Genomic DNA, 23,906 nt, shown 5'->3' on the forward strand with positions numbered 1-23,906 from the left:
CCAGTTCAAAGGAGGCCTGGTCGTTCTGGTCAGCCTGTTTTACTTGTTTACTTATTGATTTTTATCCCATCTTTATTACAAGCAACTCAAGGTGATGAACATACATAATACTCCTTCCTCCTCTTATTTTCCCACAACCACCTGTGAAGTGGTTGGGCTGAGAGAAAGTGGCTGGCTCAAAGTTACCCAGCTAACTTTTACAGCTGAGGTAGGACTAAAACATATAGTCTCCTGGTTTCTAGGCCAGGACCTTAACCATCACATCAAACTGTTTTAGATGGGATTTCACTTCTTGTGAAAGAGTAGGTCTTAAGCCAATGGAAACTTCTTTAAATTTCAGTTATCATAAATTCCAGGGTGAAAGGTGCACTAAAGTACAAAAATAAATTGAGATAGTAGTATGCATCCAGGATTAGAACTTTAATTTCGTTTTCTAATGTTCTGTGACATGTTCTCCATGTAGCCATTTTGTGACATGTAAAATCAAACATGCCCACATATCCAGAGAGTTACAGCTCTCTAATTTGTAAAATGATCCTATTATGTGATAGAAGTAATTTAGCTAAATGTAAACTGAGTTGGCAAATTATTTTAATTCAGCGCTAAAGGCAGCAGCAATGCCATGCATCCTGTACTCTTTTGGTCTGTGCTTATATTGGGATAAAGTCATGAAACCTGTGGCCACAATCTTTATGTAACTATTAGATATTATGTCAGGAGATCCAGAATTTAAATTTAGGTATGTGTAAAGCATATACTTCTTGCATTTATTACTCTTTGCACCCTATTAGATTTCAAGCAAATATTTTGGTACAGATGTTTAAAAAAAGATGCAGGAACATGTTAATTAAGATCTTATAAAAATTTTCAGGTTGTACAATTTATATTGTTAAACAGTTATTTTTCTAAAACCATTGTTAACTCTTCAGGATTAAACGCAATCCCACAGATATAATACTTTATTTAGGTGTGTTTTTTAAAATCTAGTATATGATGGCAGCAACAGTCCTGAATGGAAATACATTTTTCATCTTGGTAGTTTTATGAATTAATATGGTTCATTGAAGGGATATAGGGGGTGTCCAGCATCCCTTGGTATCATTTTGTCCCCCACCTGCAAAAGATAAAGAAAACTGTTAGTTAAAAGGAAGCACAATTGTTTCTACTATTTCAAAGTGAATATAGCACTATCTGAAATTTGACTTTCAGATAGTGTAAGGTTTTATACCTTACAAGCCACTAGAGGGCACACAGATTTTTACTTTGGAGAATTAAACATGTCAACATTGTTACTGGATGTTATGGACTTATTTGTACTTTAATCCATTTCTTAATCGCAACTTTTAATTTAAAACATTAACAAATATAACATTTAAACATGTATTTGTTGACAGAACAGGATAGCGAAATTGTTGAAGGGATAGGAGACTAAATACACTCGGTGGGTGTTTTACAAATTTCAGTTTCATTTTATTTAGTTATCTATTTATTTATTTATTTTGTATGAACAGAAACAACCTTTACCGTGAGCATTGGCACAATATATCGCCAGTTTTTATTCAGGCTCTCAATAGAACTCATCTCTTCAACGGTCAGGCTGAAGTCAAACACCTAAAACATATAAATACATTTACTGTTAATTCAGGCTAGGATTTTCACTGTTGCTATTTCATGAGTTAGTTGTCTTAATCACTTAAAAAATTTGCTTGTAGAACACATGTAAATGCAAACAGGTGCAGAACATATCTAAGTAATGAGAGCTATATATTAAGAGATGTGCAATGCTTCAGTGCTAAAGCCAAAAGATGCTTTGAAGTGGGAATGGGTGTGCACACTGCACCTCCTTAAAGATGCAGCTTCTTTAAGGTGATGCAGATAGGTGTGGTATGAATGCACCCCGCCCACTCTGAAGCATATTTTTGGCTGCAGATCTGAAGCATTGCACATCCTAACCACCTAAAGAAAACATAGGTTTTTTTTGTCAGCAAGCATGCCTGGTATATAGAAATGATCCTTTTCAGTGTTTCTTACACTTTGTAAAAGATCTAAGTGTGAAAAAAAAATCCTCATCTGTAAAGTTTCATTATGCTTAAATTGTGAAGTTATCTCCTTTATGACGACTTCCATTATATAAGAAAAACTGTTTATAGCACTGTAAATAAATAGACACAAACTTCAGAAACTTGGCAAAACTATTAATACAGGACATCTTGCAAGGAAACTGATACTGGAGACAACCTTAAAAAACTCACACTAAGAATTTCTACTAGGCGGTGCTATATACTGTACATTTGGAGTGTAGTTTACAGGAAAGTTACAATTTTATCTTCAGTGAGATATACAACGGAAAACAAGTGCCAAAAAAGCAGCAATCTCTGAACTCAGAGAAGCAAATTCTTCAGTAGGAGTTCATATTAATAGATTGTTTATTCCTTGCAAAACTTTCGTCACAAAAAGTAACTTCAGAACATTATATAATTTGGTGAAAACTGGTGATAGTGGACAATAGTGACTATTGTAATGAGCTGAGAAATTTGTGACCTTTCAGATATTGCTGTATTATAATCTCAGCATCTCACACTATTGTCTATAGTGGCTGAATTCACTGGAAATTGGAGCTCACTAACATTAGATTCATGATTCCTGCTGTAGTAACTTTATTAATATTGCAACAAGGCTGAAGAGTTACATGGAAGGTGTTCCATTGTATGCTTATAGCTGAATGAGTCACAATATATTCAGGCATACTACTATAGAAGCTTTTGTAAAGATCCAAGTAAGTACCATGGAGTCTGAAACTTTCTCAACATGCCTAATATGCCATAGTTGTTCAGGCAAACTGGGTCACAACACAACAATGAAAGGATATAGTTCATAACCATAGAAGTTTGTCTTCCACTTGGGATTTCATCATCATGAATTTTTGCAAAATCAAAGTAATAGGTGATTCATCATGATAAGATAAGGCCATGTCCTACAGAATGGGCTTCCTGAATTAGGTTGTGCTGCCTAACCTATAGCCACCTTCCTTGGTTGACAAGATGCCAAAGTGACTATTACTGATTTATTCCCCTGGATTAACTGTTCAGCTCATTTTTCCCATAACCTACCAAATTTAACTGACTAGAAAATGCAGGAGCAGTTTTCTTTGGTGAGTTAAGCAAAAAGGATATTTTTCAGAAACAAGAAACAAACTCAGCAATAATTCTTTGGAAAGAAAAGCATTGATGTTAATTCTGCTTCCCATCATTGCAAAAAGAGTAACTTTCCAATCATCTACAGATGTAATACCTCTCCAAGTAATATGTAGAAATAATAAAAAAACAAGCAAAAATTTGCAAATTATTCTGATCACTTCAAGAGCATGCAAATAAGATAGCATTAATTGTAACACTTTCTGGATAGCCATACATCTATTGTTTAATGATTTCTAAATAAGAGGGCTGACAGAGAAGGGATTTGTATTTATCTGAATTTTTTATAAAGCTTTTGAAAAATATAAAAGAGGTTATAACAACTTCAAAAGGAAATTGCAACATTAAAATAATGTTTGAAGTGCAGTTTAAAGCAATACAGTAATATGACACCACACAGAAATTTTGGATTCTACTGGACCTATCAAGATCAAAAGGGAAAAGGTTTTCTTTAAAGTCTGGGAGGTAGAAGCTTACAAGTGAACATCTGTTAAATATATTGAATGCACAAACTAGAAACACCAGATATATTAAACCAGCATAGTGTAGCAGGTAAAAAAATACAGTCTCATAACCAAGCCTAGAATCTGTGGTAGCAAAATTCAATAGTAAATTAGTTGATCAGCTGGAGCTTCAAACAAATCAGAATGTGCATGTGAAAAAACACAGTTGAAGCTTCAGTATTGCTGCCTACAGTAATGGCTTCTTCTTGCAAGTCAGTCAGATGTCCTACTTACGTGAAGATTTTGGAGTATGCGTGCAGGGGTAACACTCTTGGGGATAACAACTACTTTCCGCTGAACTTGCCATCTGTCACAGAATTAAACAACAAGCTGTGATTTTCTCATTCAGGATAAACAAAATCCAAAGTGTTCTATTCTGACAGGGAAAATAATATTTTCTCTACAAGGCTACAAAACTTTGGGCTCAAAGTTAAAAATAATGCCATTATAACATAGAATATAGAATACTAATCAGGGTTCTTTGAATGGAACTTCAAAGTGTATTCCTAGAATCTGAAGTTCTTTTGAAAAAACTAAGCTGCTACCTTGCTTTTGCTAATTTGATTAAAACATTTGTAAAGTACCTTCTACTGCAAATCTTCATTTTAAATTACAGAGTTGTTTTCAATGGAAGAATAAAAACATTAATACTGTATAATAAAAATAATACTGTACTATTAACAAAATATAATAATGTTTAGTTACATTGCAAAAATTAACATTCTTTTTCCTCTTTCTTATTTATTTATATCCCTCCTTTATTATTTTTATGAATAACTTCAGGGTGGCAAACATGTTTTTTAATTTTGGCTGTTCACTGCCCCGAGTCCTTCGGGAGAGGGGGCGGTATAAAAATCTAATAAATAAATAAATAAATAAATGTCTAATGCTCATACAAAATAACTCTATTCACATTCTTGCTTTCATCCATTCTTTATGATTCTAATATTAATACACGTTTATATTAAAATATGTTTTCATTATTTAATTGCTCAACGTTTACCAGTCACAATATTGTTTAAACTTGCCTATTCTAATTTATCCTTATGCCACCATTATAAAAAAAGGAAAGAAAAAAGAGGATTTTTTTCTTTCTTCCCTTTCCCTTCTTTTTCGTATCCACCTTCTATCCATCATCTCTTGCCCGCATCAATACTTTAATTCTTATTCTTTTTTTAACTTGTCTCTCATATTCTTCTCTTAAATCTTTATCTCTGTCTGTATCTGTGTCTACATCCTGCCCAGTCAATCTAAGTGTTTCTCCCATCTCTACCCTTTCCCACTGTTTAGCTTTAAAGTTATCAGCCCTAACCCCAGTCATGTCTAATGCTCCTTCCTCCTATTTTTCTCACAACAACAACAACCCTGTGAGGTGAGTTGGATTGAGAGAGAGTGAGTGGTCCAAGGTCACCTACCTGGCTTTTCATGTCTAAGGTGAGACTAGAACTCAGAGTCTCCTGGTTTCTAGGCTAGCAGCTTAACCATTAAACCACCTTCATTTCTAATTTAGGAAATTTTTGATTCTAAAAAACTTTGCATTATAAAGGTCTCAGATTCAATCCCTGACAACTCTTTGTTTGAAAACCGGAATGCCTCTGCAACTCTTCAGAATGGCCTAGGGCTAGGCAAATCAATGGCCTCACTTGGTATTATATTGGTAATATATTCATATTGGTAATATATTTCTACATTCTGTTCTTTCAAGAGGATACTAAATTCATTTAGTCACCACAATCACTGCAATATTTCAGCACTTACACAATCAAAATTCAAGTGTTTACAAAATTGGGATGGTTGAAATCCTTTTGCCATCACATCATAACATTGTAACACCAATTTGTACTATATAGTGTTTAGCTAAATGTATTAATAAGGAATATAAAGAGTTTTATGGTCTAACTCTCTGCTCTTTCAGATCGTTAATGTTGCTCTCTCAAAAGGCTAATTTATTAATACCTGAGAACAATCTGAGCAGGAGATTTGTTGTATTTTTCTGCCAGTTTCTTTATCCCAGGTTCTTCCAGCAATACTGGCTCATCTGGGTGCTTCCACATCCGGTCAGGTGAACCAAGAGGACTGTAAGCAGTTACTACCAGCCCTCGCTGATGGCAATGAGCTATTAGTTCTTTCTGGGCTAGGTAAGGATGACATTCCACCTATTAAAAGCAATGAACAATAGTGAGCAGGCTGGTGGCAAAAAAACTAATATCACTTTGCTGAAAGAGCAGATTTTAGAGAAACAAGTTCCAATCATTGAAAATTTAGGGGAAATTAAGTCCATCATGATCTGAGGGTTGGTGGCAAATGTGCAGCTAACATTCTGGCACATTGTATTGAGCTAGAGTCTATACCCATGTTGGCAAACCTATGGCACACAGAGCCATGTTGCCCGGCATGCATGACATCACTCATTCCTCTTCCGGGTTTCCAGGGCACGCATGCGCACCAGCCAACTAGTCTGCCTGTCTCTTATCTGATGAGAACGGCCTGCCGTCACAGCCTGCCCCCGCCCTCTCTGCCCTGCCAGCTGCTCCTAGTGCTGCCGGAGAAGTGGCAACACAAGAACCGCTGTTGTTGGGGGCAAGAGGGTGGCGGCGGCAGGAACAGTAGGCCGGGGCTTTCCTCCCTGCCTCCCTTCCTCCCCCCAGAGGCCTGGGGCTATGCCAGAAGCCGGCTCATGTGGGGAGACAGGGAAGCCCCAGACCTCAGAATAATGACTTTCCAGGCCCAAAACAGGGCAGGGGGGAAACACATGTGCGGGATGTGCATGCGCAATGTGGAGCGCATGCATGGGGGGAGCCCAGGGGGGTCGCGCATGCACATGTGGGAGAGTTTGCATTGCATTATGGGTGCTGGCACATGCGCGAGCTGTTGCGCACACACATACATACTTCCAGCACACCACGAGAAAAAGATTTGCCATCACTGGTCTATACTCTTGTATTTTTGTCTAGCTTAGATGAATATTCTATGACAGATGAACTATATAAACAGAAACAAGATCACTAAAGCATTTTCAAACTATATCTTCTTTTAAAGAAAATTCTCCTAATTTTAATGTTAGAAAATGTAATGGCAAAGTATAGAAATGGCTGTGGTAGAAATTGTGTGTGGCTTGTAAGTTGTGCTACATTAACTAGAAGCAAAATAACTGCACCAAATGTATTATCTTCACTTTGCCGATTACATTTCCCCCCTCCAGTACCACAATTACATCCATATCCTGGTCCATAAGGTTATCAGAATAATACATGCTGTGAAACAAAAGGGATCACAGGAAAAAACATAAAAATTCTTCTTCTTCCTATAACTTCTTTCATTATGGCTGGAGTTGGACATCTCTGACCCTGCTAATATCCAGTCAGTTTGGCCAATGGCCAGTGATCAAAGGAGCTGCATTCGGCAAGATCTGAAGGTTCACAAATCCCCCATTCCTGTTTTACTGGATTTTAAATTATTTCTTTAAAACTAAGTTATTCCATTGTTAATAAAAACACACCTTTGGCTCTCCAGCGGCTCATATGGAAACAAAGGAGCTAACTTGAGTGATGGAATTCCTTCTTCTACATATGCTATAAGGTAGAACATACTGTCTCTGCCTCTACACTTTTAACACAAAGGTACATATTCAAATTACTTTGTAGGAGAGAGGAAAGTTGGCCTTCACCATATCTTGGAAACGAGACAATAACATTAAAAACACTTTTTAATGCTTTCTCCCTTCTTTCAGATTGGTTTTAACTTAAAACTATAGTGAAGAGGATATATGATGAAGGAGGGAGAAAGAAAAAAACCCTGGAAAGCAGGACATAGAAAACTGGCAAAGCAGAATAAGAAATAGGGATCAGCAGAAGTAGGGCGAGTGCTAGCTGCCTTGGTCACTAATCCTGCAAGCTACGGGCAGGAGTGAGGCCTTGGCCAAGTGCCTCACAGAGCAGGTACACAATGTAGTTATACATGAAAGAACATTAACATGTAACATTAGGTATGTCTGCTTGCTGCCAACAACAGGAAGAGATACAGAGAAAATGATGCACTGTGTAAATGACACTAATTTAGCTAATTTCTTAGTCCATTTTCCTGAAGTGGAATTAAGGCTGAGGACCGACCAACCTATTAATTTCCTGTAATATAGAGCTGGCTCTGGAATGGTCCAATCTTCTTGATAGAATACAAGAGAATAGAAACTCCATATGCAGGAAGGAAAGCACTGAGATAGGACATGGCAGCAGATTCTATGCTTTACTGTGAGTTGAAGGTAATGTGAGGAAGCGCAAAACGTAAAGAGAAGGGATTGCTAACAATAATGGAGAAAGGCGAACTGGGGCTAGAGAATTGGAGATAGTGGCCTGAAATATTTGATGGATTGTGGAATGTTGCAAAAAAGCCTGAGTGGGCAGAGACAGAGTGATGTTAATTGACAGATTTATGTTGGTGGAAAAGATGGATAAGGTTCACTTGAAGAAAGAAAGGCCAATGGTAAATAGCAACTTTTTGCATCAACAACACTGCATGGAAAAAGAAGTGGTTTCTTCACTGCCATTTCTGGAGGGACTCAAATAGCTGAGAAACGGTATGCTGAAAGAGTAGAAAACTTCATTGTACGTATGGGAAATCTGGACTGGACCTGGAACATGGCAAGAGCAGGTGGAATGGAGGACCAACTTCCAAAGGAGGAAAAGGAAGCTTACAGCATGAGGGAGCGCTCTTTTTCCTAGACGACAGCCAGGAAGAGTAGAGTGGAAAAAACCCTAAGGGTGGAATTGGAATGGAAGGTTACATTGATTTCAATGGGGATGGGGATGAGTGGGAGAAGGAGTAGTGGGATAAGGGGAGGGATAGCTGGACGGCACCTATGGCCCATTTTGTTAAGGTAGCTATATTCTAAATGGCAGAATGATTGTTCAGAAATACAGACACGGTGATAATTGTATTGAAAGGCTGAGGATGCCCTGAAGTGAGAGAAGAGACAGGAGAGGACAAAATGGGAAATACTGATGGGCAAAGGGGGCATAGGGCATAGTGAAGACAGGCTGTTACAAGAAAAGTAAATTGGATATTTGATACCAATCCCCATTTCTGTCCCCCAGCCCCAACTAAGAGCCTGGATTCTGAACTGCTGGAAAACTTGCCCTCCAGTTGATTCTTTTCAATGCCAGTTTTATTTGGAGTAAGAGCATGTCCCTACATTGCCTTGGGATGGAGGAGGCAGCAGACCTGCATGGACATGTACCTTTCAAACTGGATTAGGTGAGAGTGAAGGATTGCTTCTGTCTAAGATCTGCCTGGTCAGGTTTCAGGAGCTATACCAGCTTTGATACCAAGGCTGGGAAAGAGGAGAGGCAATAACATTCAATGAGACGGTGATGTAAACAGATGCACTCTTGTACTAATCATTACATCTAAAGTCCTGTATATGAAACTGAGTATCAAGGACAAGCAGGGAACTGTTAATGTAGTAACATCCCTGCTGGCCAGCATGGTGCCTTCCAGAACTGCTTAAGATTGCCTACCTGGTGATAGACTCTCTCTGACAATTTCAACCTATTGGAAGTATGTTATAGGACCGTGCTGGCAAACCTACGACACCTGTGCACATGTAGCCATATCAGTGGGCACACGAGCTCAGCTCCGGGGCGCATGCGCGCGGCGGCCAACTGATTTTCGGCCCTTCTGGGCCCACCAGAATTAGGGAAACAGATTGTTTCCTGCCTCCGGAAAGCCTCAGGGGTGGTGGGGAAGGCTCGTTTTTCTTTCTCACCTGCCTCCAGAGCGTTTCTAGGAGTCTGGGGAGGGCGAAAACGGCCTCCCCCACCCCGAGGCCCTCCAGAGGCCAGAAATGGCCCATTTGCCAACGTCCGGTGGGACCGGAAGGCCCATTTTTTGCTGTCTTCCAGCCTCCAGAGCCTCTCTAGGAGTCTAGGGAGGGCAAAAACGGCCCTCTCCACACACCCCCAGAAGTCCTCTGGAAGCCGAAAACAGCCCATTTGCCAATTTCCGGTCCCAAGGGAAGGCGATTGAACATAGGATGCAGAAAGGGTGATAAAGCTTCAATATTTGTCCAGTTAGTCTATTGGCAGAATGCCATCTAGCTACCTTATTTTATGTGATCTAAATCATTGTTGGATTCTCCAGTAGGCCACTATGACCACTTTACTAGATATTTTGCAGACAAAATCATTCTTATCTGTTCAGATGAAATGCTTATAAAGTCTTGTGAGATGACAAAGGTAACATTTTGTAAACTCATCTGGGATTTTTTCAAGCCTGTGACAGCTGAGGACAGGAACAAAGTCCTCTCTTGGATGAACTTCACCACCTCTATTTAGATCCATACTCTTCCTGACTAGTATATGACCAGAGAGGGGGATAACAGATTGGATACAGGAGTGGTGAATTAGTCTTTGAAAGGGGTGGTGGTGCTGGCAGCTTTGAAAGAGGAAGGTGTGGTACACCCCCTCCTTAAGAAGCTATTTCTTGACCCAGGTAAGTTGACATGCCTCTCAAAAAAAACCACAACTTGTTTCATTTACACTGTATTTCCTTTAATCATAATCTTATTATCAATCACATCCTCTTTTCCTTCTTCTATCTTACCTGTAGAACTGCTGGCTTGACAGAAGCTATGCTGAGAACATCATCAATCTGTCGACTATTGAAATTTGAAAGTCCAATAGCTTTCACCAAGCCTTTTTCCACCAATTTTTCCATAGCCTTCCATGTATCTTTGTAGTCAATATAATCATAACGCATTGTACCATCAGGATTCTTGGGGAAAAGATTATTTCCTCGCCTATTATAAAAAATAGATAGCAAATCCATTGGAAATACCATTAAGAACGAATACACTTTAAAATAATTACTTTACTATTTATTAGTTACATTTTTATAGCATTATGAACTTTACAAATTTTCACAGTATTATGAATTATACAAATTAATGGTAACCCTCCAGAATGTACACGCAAAACAAAATACTTCCAGGAGTCATATATAATTTTTCTTAGAGTGCTTTCAGCACTATTCTGAACAAGTAACAGAGCATCACCATTGCGATAGGATTTGAATCATATGTAACTTCCACAATGTTCATTCCCTCCCCCACCCATTTTTTAAAAAGGAGTAAATTTCAGCCTCTATCCGTCTCTGTTCCCCGGTCCTGTGCCCCAGTTTAAATAAATAACAAATTGAGGTTTACTCTCTTAATTAAAACGCACTCGAAGGCATGTGGCCAGTGCATAAGGTAGAGGTCCAGGTAATCCAGCTTTAGATCTTGCAGAGTCTTCCTTAAAGCTGGCTCCACATCTTCTGGGTGGTGTTTGGTGTTCCATAGCTTTGATGTTACAAACAATTCTTCCCTTTTAACAGCCTTTAAAAAGAATAACAGTGAATCATTATTGTTTCAAGTATTTCTTAATACAAGTGAAGACATGTCACCAAAGAAGAGCACCAAAGAAGAGCACTAACCTACATTTTGCTCAATTCAATATCTCTGTATTAATATTTCAGGTTCTATTTCCGGCTGAGGAGAAGGAAATGAATGGACGAATCTGTGTAGAATGGGAGACGCTTCACTCCGAAGTACAAATAAGTTCTAAAATTCTTATGCGATTGTTTAGATCTCTTAAGACCTCCAAACAAAATCATTTCTATGAAAAGGTGCTGTGTTTCAAGTTTTAAGATACCACCATGCTGCATTTAACATAATAATGTTCACTTTATGCCAAACATAACAAGCAAACTTTCATTCTGTCTAAATTGTTTTGCATATTTTTCCTTCCTTCTAATTCATACATTCATTTCCAGAGTTTTTTGTAGCAGAAACATGATCAAATTGACAATTAGATGTGATCCTGACAATAACTCTTCTTTTTTACATATTAAGAGTTCATCTTTTCATTTTAAGCCCATTCCTTATTTATCTAGTCATAATCTACTTTAGTGTTCCTTCCTCCAAGTTGAGTTCATCTTCTGATGATTTGAAGAGTATGTCCATTTTTTCATGCTGCCAATACTAAAATGCTTTGCCCCTGCCTTCTAAGATGTTTTTTCTGGCCCAACCTACAACCCAACTTTTCTCCACACATCTCCCATTCAAGCAGGAACCAGGTTCAACACTGCTTAATTTACAAGCTCAGAAAAGCTACCATCTGCTAAAACTCTTTATCTCTCCATCCTAATTTTAAATATTTGCTTCCTCACTGTGGATCATGCTTACTGAAACTGTTCCCATTGTGCAATGATTTTTGTATTTCCATTATTAAGAACTAGTCATTGGGGCATGAGACAAGCTTTACTTCTGATCAAGCGTTTTTTATGACAGGTGGCACAACATAACATTTTACAAGCTTTTATATGCACTAGAGATTAAATATTTTTTTAAAAAAAACATTTAAAATGAAAGGTAATAAGAAAAATAGTTGTCTTATTTTGCAAGCGTTTGGCTATTTAATTAAAAAGATAGTTTGATGCAAATTGACATGTTTAGGGAAATTGTGGGCACTCCAGGACCATTGGGCATTAATTTTGTCAGAAACATGCAGCATACAAATATAACAAATATATAGATACATTTTGCCACCGTCTCATTTGTACGCTTACATGCATTTCATCTATAGAGATATCAAAATATAATTCTTTGTGGAAAATTGTTGGTATCTTGTGGTTTGTTGGTACCATAAAAAATAATACAGAGTCTTCGACTTATGACTGCAATTGGGACCAGAATTTTTTTTTTTTTAATTTGATTTATATGCTGCCCTTCTCCGGAGACTCAGGGCGGCTTACAATGCGTTAAGCAATAGCCTTCATACTTTTTGTATATTTATACAAAGTCAGCTTATTGCTCCCACAAACTGGGTCCTCAATTACCTACCTTAGAAAGGATGGAAGGCTGAATCAACCTTGAGCCTGGTGAGATTCGAGCTTACTGTAATTGCAGACAGCTGGTGTTAATCACAATGCTATCAGTCTGCTGAGCCACCAGGATCTGCTGTTTTAACTGCTAAACAATCCGTTTGCATTACTTAGCAACAGCAATACCTGTACAGGTAGCCCTCGACTTACAACAGCTCACTTAATGGCTGTTTAAAGTTACAACAGCACTGAAAAAGTGACTTATGACCATTTTTCACACTTGACCATTGCAGCAACCCCATGGTCACGTGATTTATATTTGCATGCTTGACAACTCACATTTATGACGGTTAGAGTGTCCCGGGGTCACTGATATGATCCCCTTTTGCAACCTTCTGACAAGCAAAGTCAATGGGGGAAAACCAGATTCAACAACCGTGTTACCAATTTAACAACTGCAGTGATTCACTTAACTATGGCAAGAAGAGTCGTAAAATGGGTCAAAACTCACTTAACCAATTTCTTACTCAGCAACATAAATTTTGGGCTCAATTGTGGTCGTAAGTTGAGGACTACCTGTAGTCCCAGTTGCCGTTGTTAACTAAATTCCACAGGCATTAGGTGAGGCAACTTCCTGCTGGCTTCCTACAATCAGAGGGATTGATACAGGTTGAGGGATACCTGTATGCAGATTATGGTATATAAGATAGATGTCCAAAGCAGAAAACAGGACATACTTCTTCAGTTTATGATATATTTCTGATTCGTTCTGAATTCTAAGATTGCTCACTGATTAATAGATCTTTTTGTGCCATCTGTATTGTGAATACAATTCTGGCTTTCACTTTCTGCTCACTATCTAATAAAACTTCATTTCCATAAACAACTAACTGTAACTTCTCTTATAAAGTGTTTCTTGCGAAAACCTCAGGAGGGCAGAACCTTAAATAAACAGAACCAGGAGGAATTTACAATACCATACAATACTTTGCATGGCTGGCCTTTCTACCTTTCCTTTTTAACAGGAACCCAGAGAGATTCTTTATTTTACCTTGTCAGCTCCAACAGTCTCCTGGAGAGCTTCACCTATTTCTGCTTCGTTGCTATAAGCTGTAGCACAGTCAATGTGGCGATAGCCCACACTAAGGGCATACTTTACAGCCTCTTTTACCTAGAACAGAAAAATGAAAAGAACAGTGGATTAGAATACAAGGAAGCATATTCCAATTCCATTTGACCAAAAAGGCTACTCTAAGACAAACAATAAGACAAATAAAAGAGTTGTTTAAGGTATGTTGTATGAGGTGGGGCATGTACATATACCCAGAAGAAAGACAAAAGAATGACAGAAGGGAAGAAAAAACTGTAACTCTCACTGTATTCTTAGGAAAACTGGTGCATTCCTTGGAGATTACTATGTAAGCACAATAGTCAGAATTGTCACAGAAAGCAGCCTAACTTAGAAATGCGTATTATTTCTGTCTTTTGACAAAAAACGATGGCATTTATTTTAACAGGTTTTCCTCATCTACAATACTGCCATGCATCTGATTATTTCACCAGCTTTCTTGCCTTAATAAATAGCTACAAATTGTAAGAATCGTAAAATGGCTTTAGGAAGTCTCTTGTTCAATCATGTAAAAAGAAAAGATCCCTGTTGAATTCAGTTTGGCTCCTGGTGACTTCATGAATACAGGTTTTCTTGGTGACACTGGGAAAGTGATTTTTAAACTTCCCATGGCTGGAATTTCTACATGCTCTCCCATTCAAATATTACCACGTCCCACTCCTTAGCTTTTTCAAGACCAGCCAAAGTGAGTTGTTACTTGCTGCAGATAGATTGAATAATAGCTTGATTCTGTAACCTTGATTCTGCAAATTTAACCCTACTTTGGTTTCTTATTATATTTCAGTGCTCTCTGCTTCACACAGTAATATCTTGCCTTGATTTCTATTCACTGCACTATTGCTAGAAAGCTGAATTTAGCAGATATGCTTCTGAACATAGGCAGAGTTCTGAAATAATATTGAGTATTTAAATAACATTAATAAAAAAAGATTTATTAAGACAGAAAACTCTTACTCTTACTTTCGCCCTACTTATATCTTAGAGAGAAAAATAGGAAATCCCTATTCTTGTTCAAACAGAGACTTACTTAACTAACTAGAATTCATAAGAAAAACAGACATAAGGTTTTATGTGTGGAAACATGTCTGTCTGTCATTATTTAACCTGGTGTTCAGACTAGTTCATAAATGCAGTGTTGATGCGTTCTCAAACAACTATACAATATTGACTCTGCCTTCAAATTTCTTCTAGCTACAAAGTATGCTAAATTAGTTTGGATTGGTCATATTTCACATTTAGTCGTGACCTCTAGTCATGAACGCTTCTGACCACGACCAAATCGGGTTCCGACCAAAAAATTCACAATCTTTTTTTTTTGCGGCCCATTTCCCCTTTCGCACCATTTTTTTTGTAAGCGCCAAATTTCCAAAATTTGGTCATAACCAAATCGGTTTGTGACCAAAGTTATGAAATGCATTATGGACATGACCAAAGGCTCTACTGTACATAAGTGTTTTTCTCTCTGTTCTTTTATTTTTATTTAATTTTTTCTCTTACATGTTATTAATTTCTAAGGTTCTAGCCCCAACCACTTTTGAAGATGCAACTTTTGGCTGCAGAAATTACAGCCAAATTGAAAGGATTTCCTACTTGAAAGGAATCTGAGGATTACAAAATAGATGCTAGTGGGTCACCTGAAACCTCCAAGGCTCCTATTTTTACCCCTGATTTGGAAGTATGGGAACATAGCCACTAAAGTAAATTGGCAATACTATATACATACCTTGTAATTTGAAACTGAATGTCATTATAACCTCTAGTGCATGGATGTCAAACTCACTGTCATGTTGCCGTCATATGATGTTTCACGACATTTTTCCCATTCATGGAACTGGGGTGGGTGTTGCCTGAGCGTGACACATCCGGCCCATGCCAGTTTGACACTCCTGCTTTAGTGATTTAAAATATTTGCCCAGCTTTTCAGAAGTCTAACACTAAGTAGGACACTAACCCAGGATATCTTCTTCATAATTTCATCAGGAGAGTCCATTCTCTTTTATGAAAATTGAGTTATTTTGTAGGAATTTATAAAGTTTCTCTCTTTGAAAAATATTGTGACTCTATGTTTTGATCAATAGGGACATTACTGGGATTTTTTTTCTTTTGATAACCACTAGTCAAGCCTTAATTTTAGAGTAAATATAACAGAATTTATGATTTATGCTGACAGCAAAATGGGCTAGGAAGGATGGAAATGCAGAATATAATGTGATCATGGAAGAAACCTAATTCTTTCACCCAACCTTTTAATTAACAGATAATGAAAACATACCTTTCTATCAGCACACAGAATTTAAGCTCTTAAATACTTTTAACTAACTTCCCTCAACTTAATAGTGAACTACTTACTTGTCCAGCATCACTCTTCCAAGTACCTAATCCAACAAAAGGCATTCTTTGTCCAGTATGAAGCAAAGCATGGTTGCATTCAGAAGGCATCTTTATCTAAACAAAATGTAATGATAGTTTATATTCTAATTGTTTAACTGCACAAAACAGAAAACCTGCAGATTGGACTGCCTTTGTGATGTTGAATGCCATTCAATTTAAGAAAATAATAATTGGATGAAGTGTTATATTACATAAACATTTTAGTTAATATTCAGTGTATTCATTTTATACTCTATCAAGGGCAACAATTTTAAAAGAACCACAGAATGCATAAAAATAAATAATAGCTGAATAAAATGGAGAGAAACAACATACTGAAATATTACAAAATAAAAGAATAGCCTACTAAAACAACAGTTTTAGTCACCCCAGTTCAGCTTCGCCACGCATTCATGGGTGCCTCCCACCAGCCAGCTAGTCTTTGGGTCTCTGCTGCACATGCGCAGGGGTGCACATGTGGGGGGCTGTGCATGCATGTGTGGGGGCAGTGCACATGCACGGGGATGCACATTGCACTTTGGAGGTTCAGGCACACACATAAATGCAAAATGTCTTTTGTATAACTCAGGAAATTATGTTGCAACAGGTTGTTTGTATTAATTTCAATGTGAATGAATTTTTGTTTATATGCACAGAGACACTTTTTATTCTTTAGAACCACATTCTATTACTTTTTTAAGCCTACAAAGAAGAAAAAAGATTTTCAACCTGAAAATATTTCAATATTTTACACTTTTGTCTTGCCTTGCCATTTTCACAGCACAGTAGGGAACATTAAACATTTGCTCCCTGACTAACCAGTGAATGAGCATTACAGTGCTTATTAAGTGAATGTGCATTGACAGATTCCTGAGTTTTCAAATTGCCAAATGCAAAAATTGTGTTGCTTTGTTTGGTTCTTCAGCTATGCACAAAAATGGCCAGATATAATGTGTTTGTTTTGAACAGGGATATTTTGTTTCAAATTAAGAATTTTTTTTGTGTGCATGCTTCTAGATTCCAGGTAATTTGTAGACCGGCAGCCTATAGATTAATTCTTTGTATGAGTTCCTATACATTTTTGTGAACTATTCTTGGCAAAACAAAAGATTATGGTTAACAGTAGGGTTAACCATAACCAGTTATTCTTTCAGGAACAAACTGAAAATTCTGAGAGTGCAACATAAAGTTAGACTCGAGAAATTATTCTTGAAGTGATTTTATTGGAACCTAGAATAAAAAATCTTATTTACCCCTGCTTTTACTTCCCTCATCCTTTCTCGAAATCATTTCCTTATATCTAACTTTAAATTATATAAACTCCATGGGTAAAGATCTGTGAACCCTTTTTTTTCTAAATTACCAAAAATATGGAAGTGCTACAGAAATAATTCATCAGTCTCCAAAACAGAACATCTTTAGAGTATTTCTCCAATTCAAATATGAGGGAACAACTATGAGTACTGCTAAAAGTCTCTCTGTGAGGAAGCAAACAATTACAAGCATGTTTTTTTCACCCCTGTCTAGTGAAGTACATATAAGAACTGAATTCTGAGAGACTCCAAACATCTACTTCAAAGACGTTCTATGAAACCCTCCAACTGGGGAATGTGGATAAAAGCAACACTATCAAAATAAGATTTTAATGCTGCTTGCCATTGGACAGAATGCCTGAGAAATCACATATATATTTTACACTAATAAAACACATAGATCCACACACGTCAGATCATAATAGGAAAAAGCCATCTCGACTTTCTAAATTGTATCAGGTAACTTGAACTTTAAAAAAAAAGATATTTTGGAGATTCTAACCTGTAGAGAAATATGGGAAAAAATATATGTCAACCATTGATAAAATGCAAGTTTAGCCTGGGAAAACAGGATTTTGTAAAAAAAAAAAAAAAAAAACCCTCAAGATTGTCCCACCTTTGATTATCTTTGATAGAAGGAGGATAGAAGGAAAAACACTATCCCACTTCTAAGATTATTTTGTCTGTCTCTGTCTGTCTGTCTGTCTGTCTGTCTGTCTGTCTGTCTGTCTGTCTGTCTGTCTGTCTGTCTCTATAGGGTTCTAGTATTTTAGAATTTCTTTCGATAGACGTGGTTTGCCTTGAAGGGCTGACAAACCTATAAAGGCTACCTTGGATTCCCAAATGCTCTTATCAGCCCCTGCTTCAAAGTTATCAATGATTCCCGGATAGTAATCACTTTCTAATTATTATATTCATGCTATGAAAATATCTGTCTGATAATCAAATTGCTGTTACGGAAAATGTCATCACATGCTGTGTATTTTCTTAGATAGTTGACAATTATTATACATTATCAGAACAAAGGACTTTTATGAAACTTTCATAAATCTAGTCTAAGAATGGAAGTACTGGGCCTGCACAGTTCAGCTTTGTAAGGAGAGAGAGAAAGGGAAAGGAAGGATTGGGCACAGGAGATTAAGCACATTGTCTACAGAGTAAGCTGCTATTCTCCTCCACCTTGAAATCTAATTTTAAGATAATGTGTGTGTACAGTATGTACTTTAGTTAGGAAATCTGCGCAGGAACTACAGACAGGTCTGTACATGCAGTTTGCCACTTACATGATTGTATTAGTCATTATCTGAACATAGGGAAGCCTATCAACCAAGCAATCTCATATTTGATAAGAGTAATAGTGAAATCCGAATTTTATAGCAAACATTATAGAATGCCAGATGTTCATTCACAAATTCTGTCCATTTCCACATCATAAATTATATATAAGATTATTTAACTCTTCTGCATAGCTGCTAACATGGGTAAATATTTATGATAATTTTGAATTAGTAAGCATCAAAAAAGGCTTCCTTTAAGTTTAAATAATGCCTTATAGAACTGCTAGATGACCTAAGAACTTTTCCCCAGGCGAGAAATTAATACATTAAATTAGATTAAAACTTTCCGTTTTATATCAGTGCATCAGGTGTTACTTCTCACTGACAGAATATTACTCATGAAAATACATTTTATATGCAAAGTAACTGCTAGCTTCAGGTCTTAGTGCTCTTATTATTTCTGTGATGTGAAGATACAACACTACAATATAAATGGCCCTCACCATTGGATTTAGGACTCCTTAGGTGCTGTGACCATAAGCCCTTTTTGCTTCTACACACACTTAAAGACCTACATATATTTTCGCTCCATAATACACACTTTTTTGTCTCCCAAAAGTGGGTGGAAATGTCTGTGCGTCTTATGGAGCGAATATTGATGAAGCCCCGCCCACCTGCCAGCCCACACCCTTCTACCGTTTTTGGCTTCCGCGTGTCCCATTTTTGGCCACTGTGCGTCCCGTGGAGGCCGAAAACAGGGAGTGTGGAGGCTAAAAACAGGGCATGTAAAGGCGAAAAATGGGATGCATAGAGGCCAAAAATGGGGCACGCAGAGGCCGAAAACAGGAGTTCATCTTATGGTCAGGTGCGTCTTATGGAGTGAAAATACAGTATATGGAAGCAGAAAGCCTCACTATAAGGAATTTGGGAAGTGGGGGGCAGGGGCGGGGGGGGAAACAGGCAAAAAGCCTGCAGGGACCCTGCAGGGAGGGATGGGGAGAGGCAGACAGTCTCTGAGGCCAGTTGTAAGGGTGAATCTGCCCAAATTTTGTTCATGTGACCGCAGGGATGCTACAGCATTTGTAACTTCAAAACTGAGTACTAAGTAGCTTTGGGGTGGGGATGTCCATTGTAATGCTTAACAGCACTAAGTGGCCGGTCATAAATCAAGGACTACCTGTAGAACATGTTGCAGTTGTCCAATAATTACATAGTGATTAGGGAACACATCATTGTGTACAAGGTATCCCAGGTCTAAAATTAGCACATCAGCTAAAACAAAAGTGGCAACAGCTGGAGGAGGAGCTAAGGAGGATTATAAACTCTCCTAAACCAGAGAACTATTCCTTTGAAGGGACAGTCAACGCAGAAAGAGTCTTACTGTAGCCAACATTAGTAGAATACCCAACCTTATTGATGGCAAGCAACCTGGACAGGAGGATTTAATTTAATCTTGTTTTGCACTATCTAGATCTTGACAGCCTCCAGTTCAGCTGTCAAAACCTGATCGAGCATAGGCTGGTGTGGCAATGTAGAAATTGTCAGCACAGTACCCTGAAACAAACCTTCCCCACTAGCTTCATATATGTTAAATACCATAGGGGAAAAAAAGCTACACCCCACATGGGAGTAGCCATGGATTCAAGCAGTGTTCCCCTATGATAATTTAGTGGAACCCCCTACTTAGGTAGGAGTTCAGTGATTGTAACACAGTGCCCCAAACAATCCAGTGGGGTACCATGGTTAATGGTGCCAGGCATTCAAAATGCTATTAAGAACAAAAAGATACATTTCCTCAAGATACTAAAGGCCATTGACATGTCATATGATAGGATCTGATATCTGACAAGCATGGATCCAGATAATGTGTTTCATGTAGGACCTTCTAATACAGAACACTTGCTGCTTTCAATACAACCTTCCCTAAAAGTCAGTCAGTCAGTCAGTCAGTCAGTCAGTCAGTCAGTCAGTCAGTCAGTCAGTCAGTCTGTCTGTCTGTCTGTCTGTCTGTCTGTCTGTCTGTCTGTCTGTCTGTCTATCTATCTATCTATCTATCTATCTATCTATTATCCTGAAGTCTGTTGAAAACTGAACTGTGCCAAGAGTTTAAAGTCCAAAGAATTCTTTTCCTTTTCTTGCTGACAGTCTCATTTCTCAGGCAGTGGAAAAGGAAGATGGGGAAGGAAGAACATTTTGTTTCCAAGAGGAACATCCTGCAGTGAGCTAAAAAGTTGTTTTACAAGCTTAATCATAAGAGGAAATTATGTTTCAACATCCTCAGTTTTTAGTAAGATCAGCTGTAGAATTTTTCCACAGAGCTATTTATTTTCTTTGCCATCATTGTTCTTCTGTTTGGTTGTGTGTGTGTGTGTGTTTTCTATTGTTGCTGGTTTTAAAATATTTTAACGATTTTAAGGTTCTCAGAGTCATTGGAAGTTGGGTGGAATTTAAATAATAAATTATGTTCTCAATGAAATACTACCTATAAACAATTAGACTCCATTGGAGTTGGGTAGATAATACACATTAATAAAATTAGAATGGAATTTAAATACCATTAATCTCTACTTCTACAATTAAATTTCTAATAAAAATAATCTATTTGATTCAGCAAATAAGGAAAGCTAACTTAGATTGCAAACTGTACAAACATTCAAAGATATGAAGAACCCATTTCCCTTATTTATACTCTTTCAAACTACATATTAAACTATGTGTCTGCCGTCTTCAAAGAGATGCAGCTACTGATGCATGCATTTTAGTCAGGATCCTTTTCATTTTTAGACAAAACAAAAGGCAGCAATACTGAAGGGGAAGCAAACCAAAGCTGAAGGCATAACCGTGACACACTATGTTTGATCGCATATCCACCACATAATATATTCTAATATCTTCAAGCAAGTACAATTGTTTCATTGCTACTATTAAAATTAGATTGTACTACTTGTCCAATTAGCTTCAATATTAAGATAAGAGACTACTATTCTTTCCTTTGGAAGTGAAGGTTGGATTTTGAGGAAGCATAATAAGAAAAATAATGAATTTGGTTTTGGAGAAGACAAACAAAATTTTAAAAAATCAAACAAAACCCCCAGTTCTCACTTGAGGTACAAATGGCCAAGTTCAAATTTTCCTGCTCTGGACATATTATGCAAAGGTTTAGCTCTCTAGAGAAGACTTTGATGCTGAGAAAGGTGAAAGAAAATAGAAGAGGATGACCTGTAACAAGGTAGATAGACACAATTACAGCAGCGATAGGTATACCACTGGAAGACCAATTTAGGGACAGATTGACATGGGAAAAGTCTATCTATGTGATTGCTAAGAGCTAATATGGTATCAACTTGATGGCTCAGCCGCAGATACTTCTGCAGTCTCAACTTCTACAACTGCAGCCTACAACTCTCTCTCTCTGCGCGCGCGTGTTGCACATACTGAAACTCTATACAGCTGTTATAAAAGCAGCTTCCTGCGTTACTTTTGTACAAGGAAATGTTTGAACATACATCAGCATAGAGAAAAACTATGAAGGGAGAACAATAAATCCTGATTGTGATCAGTATTAAATATATTCAAGGGGTTTTTTTTTTATGTTCCTGGGAACATAAGCTTATCATAACTGCTCCTGGTCCAGCCAGAAATGTGAAATAGTCTCAGAAATAAATCCTATCACTTAAATGGTGTCCAAGAAAATATCGATAGGACTCAGCCCTCCATCCTTTCCAAGGTCGGTAAAATGAGAATTGATGGGCGCAATATGCTGATTCTGTAAACCGCTTAGAGAGAGCTGTAAAGCCCTGTGAAGCGGTATACAAGTCTAAATGCTGTTGCTATCTTACACGCTTTACTTGGAAAAAGTAAATTTTCCACTAAGGCAGGGGTCCTCAAACTTGGCAGCTTTAAGACTTGTGGACTTCAACTCCCAGAATTCTCCAGCCAGCATAGCTGGCTGGAGAATTCTGGAAGTTGAAGTCCACAAGTCTTAAAAGCTGCCAAGTTTGAGGACCTCTGCACTAAGGCATACGACTAAACCTGTAGTTTGAAATACATAAAGTCACACATTGTGATTAATTTTCTAATATTCTCTTACTATTCCACGCTGCATTTAATTCTTTTCCCGTTATCTAGATGGGAGGTTCCCCGCCAATCCTTTTAACCCCGAGAAAAAGAGAGCGAGCGAAGGAGCTTAACATACCCGCCAGTTCAGCCACACGTTTCACACCCCCCCCCCTGACTCTGCACAAACCGGACTGACGTAAATGAAGACAAAGGAGATATTAGCTTCGGGAAAGTCACAACAGCTCACTCACCGCGCACCACTTCGAGTTCTCTAGTAGTCTAATCCTTCGCTGGAATTCAAAAGAAAGTTAAAAAGAAAAAAAACACACACCCTCCCCTCTGATTTTAATGTTTCCGTTTCCGGGTTTAAAATTTAACCGAGCATTCCTCAAGTCTTTCTGACTTTTCCAAGCCACGTGAGCTTGGAGGATACAGTATTTCCCTTATTTTGCAAGTTACTGGCAGCAAGAAACCAATTTCATTAGACCCTGGCTGTGCAATTTATTGAAGAAAAAATCCACTTGCTTGATCATATATATATATGCTTTGGCATATATAAAATGGGCACGTTCGTTGTATAATACGTTTAAATGCAGTTCTGGTCACTACGATGCAAAAAAAATGCTGAGACTTTAAAAATAGATAGGAAATAGATTTACTGAAATACTAGAATTAGTAGAAACTTGCTAATTGTTTCCTGCAACACACACACACACACACACACACACACACACACACACACACACACACACGAGATATATGATGTCTGTATACCTGCATGCTGTAAATATTTGTTTCCTGTGACACTGACATATATATTATGCCCTTTGTAGTTATAACACAAACATGCCACATTGACTAACTTCCTGGATTGTTATTGGGGTTTGTTGTGAAGTATCTGACATTTGTCAAACTATATGTTCCACCTTTTGATCAGAGCCTTATTTCTCCCCCTCCTGCCTAAGAACGTATCTCATCTTTGATCTGTTGAGTTCCCTCCACTCCAGAGGGCTAAATAGCAAAGTGTGAACACAAAGAAGATGATCAGGAAGAGATAACGCTAATGATGGTCATTAAGAGGCTCTACTCTGTTGGGGGGGACATACACAAACCAAATTCTGGTATTAAATATGCTACTTAGTATACTGTCTTTGTTGTAAGCCGCCCAGAGTCCTTGGAGAGGGGCGGCATAGAAATATGAATAA

The 23,906-nt window shown here is 37.8% G+C and overlaps 1 protein-coding gene across 1 annotated transcript; it reads right to left on the minus strand.

The window, feature by feature from the left end:
- Positions 1-399: 399 nt before the first annotated feature.
- AKR1A1 (aldo-keto reductase family 1 member A1) lies at positions 400-23,161 on the minus strand. The gene is made up of 9 exons (XM_034414930.3): positions 22,953-23,161; positions 16,032-16,127; positions 13,605-13,724; positions 10,915-11,066; positions 10,295-10,490; positions 5,654-5,853; positions 3,932-4,004; positions 1,525-1,611; positions 400-1,114 (listed from the first exon to the last, which is right to left on the minus strand). The coding sequence occupies exons 2-9, from the start codon at positions 16,119-16,121 to the stop codon at positions 1,049-1,051; spliced, it is 984 nt and encodes a 327-aa protein (XP_034270821.2). The 5' UTR covers positions 16,122-16,127; positions 22,953-23,161; the 3' UTR covers positions 400-1,048.
- Positions 23,162-23,906: the final 745 nt, after the last annotated feature.

The sequence above is a fragment of the Pantherophis guttatus genome, chromosome 3 (genome assembly GCF_059756535.1).
Source record: "Pantherophis guttatus breed Tessera chromosome 3, ASM5975653v1, whole genome shotgun sequence".
NCBI lineage: Eukaryota > Metazoa > Chordata > Lepidosauria > Squamata > Colubridae > Pantherophis > Pantherophis guttatus.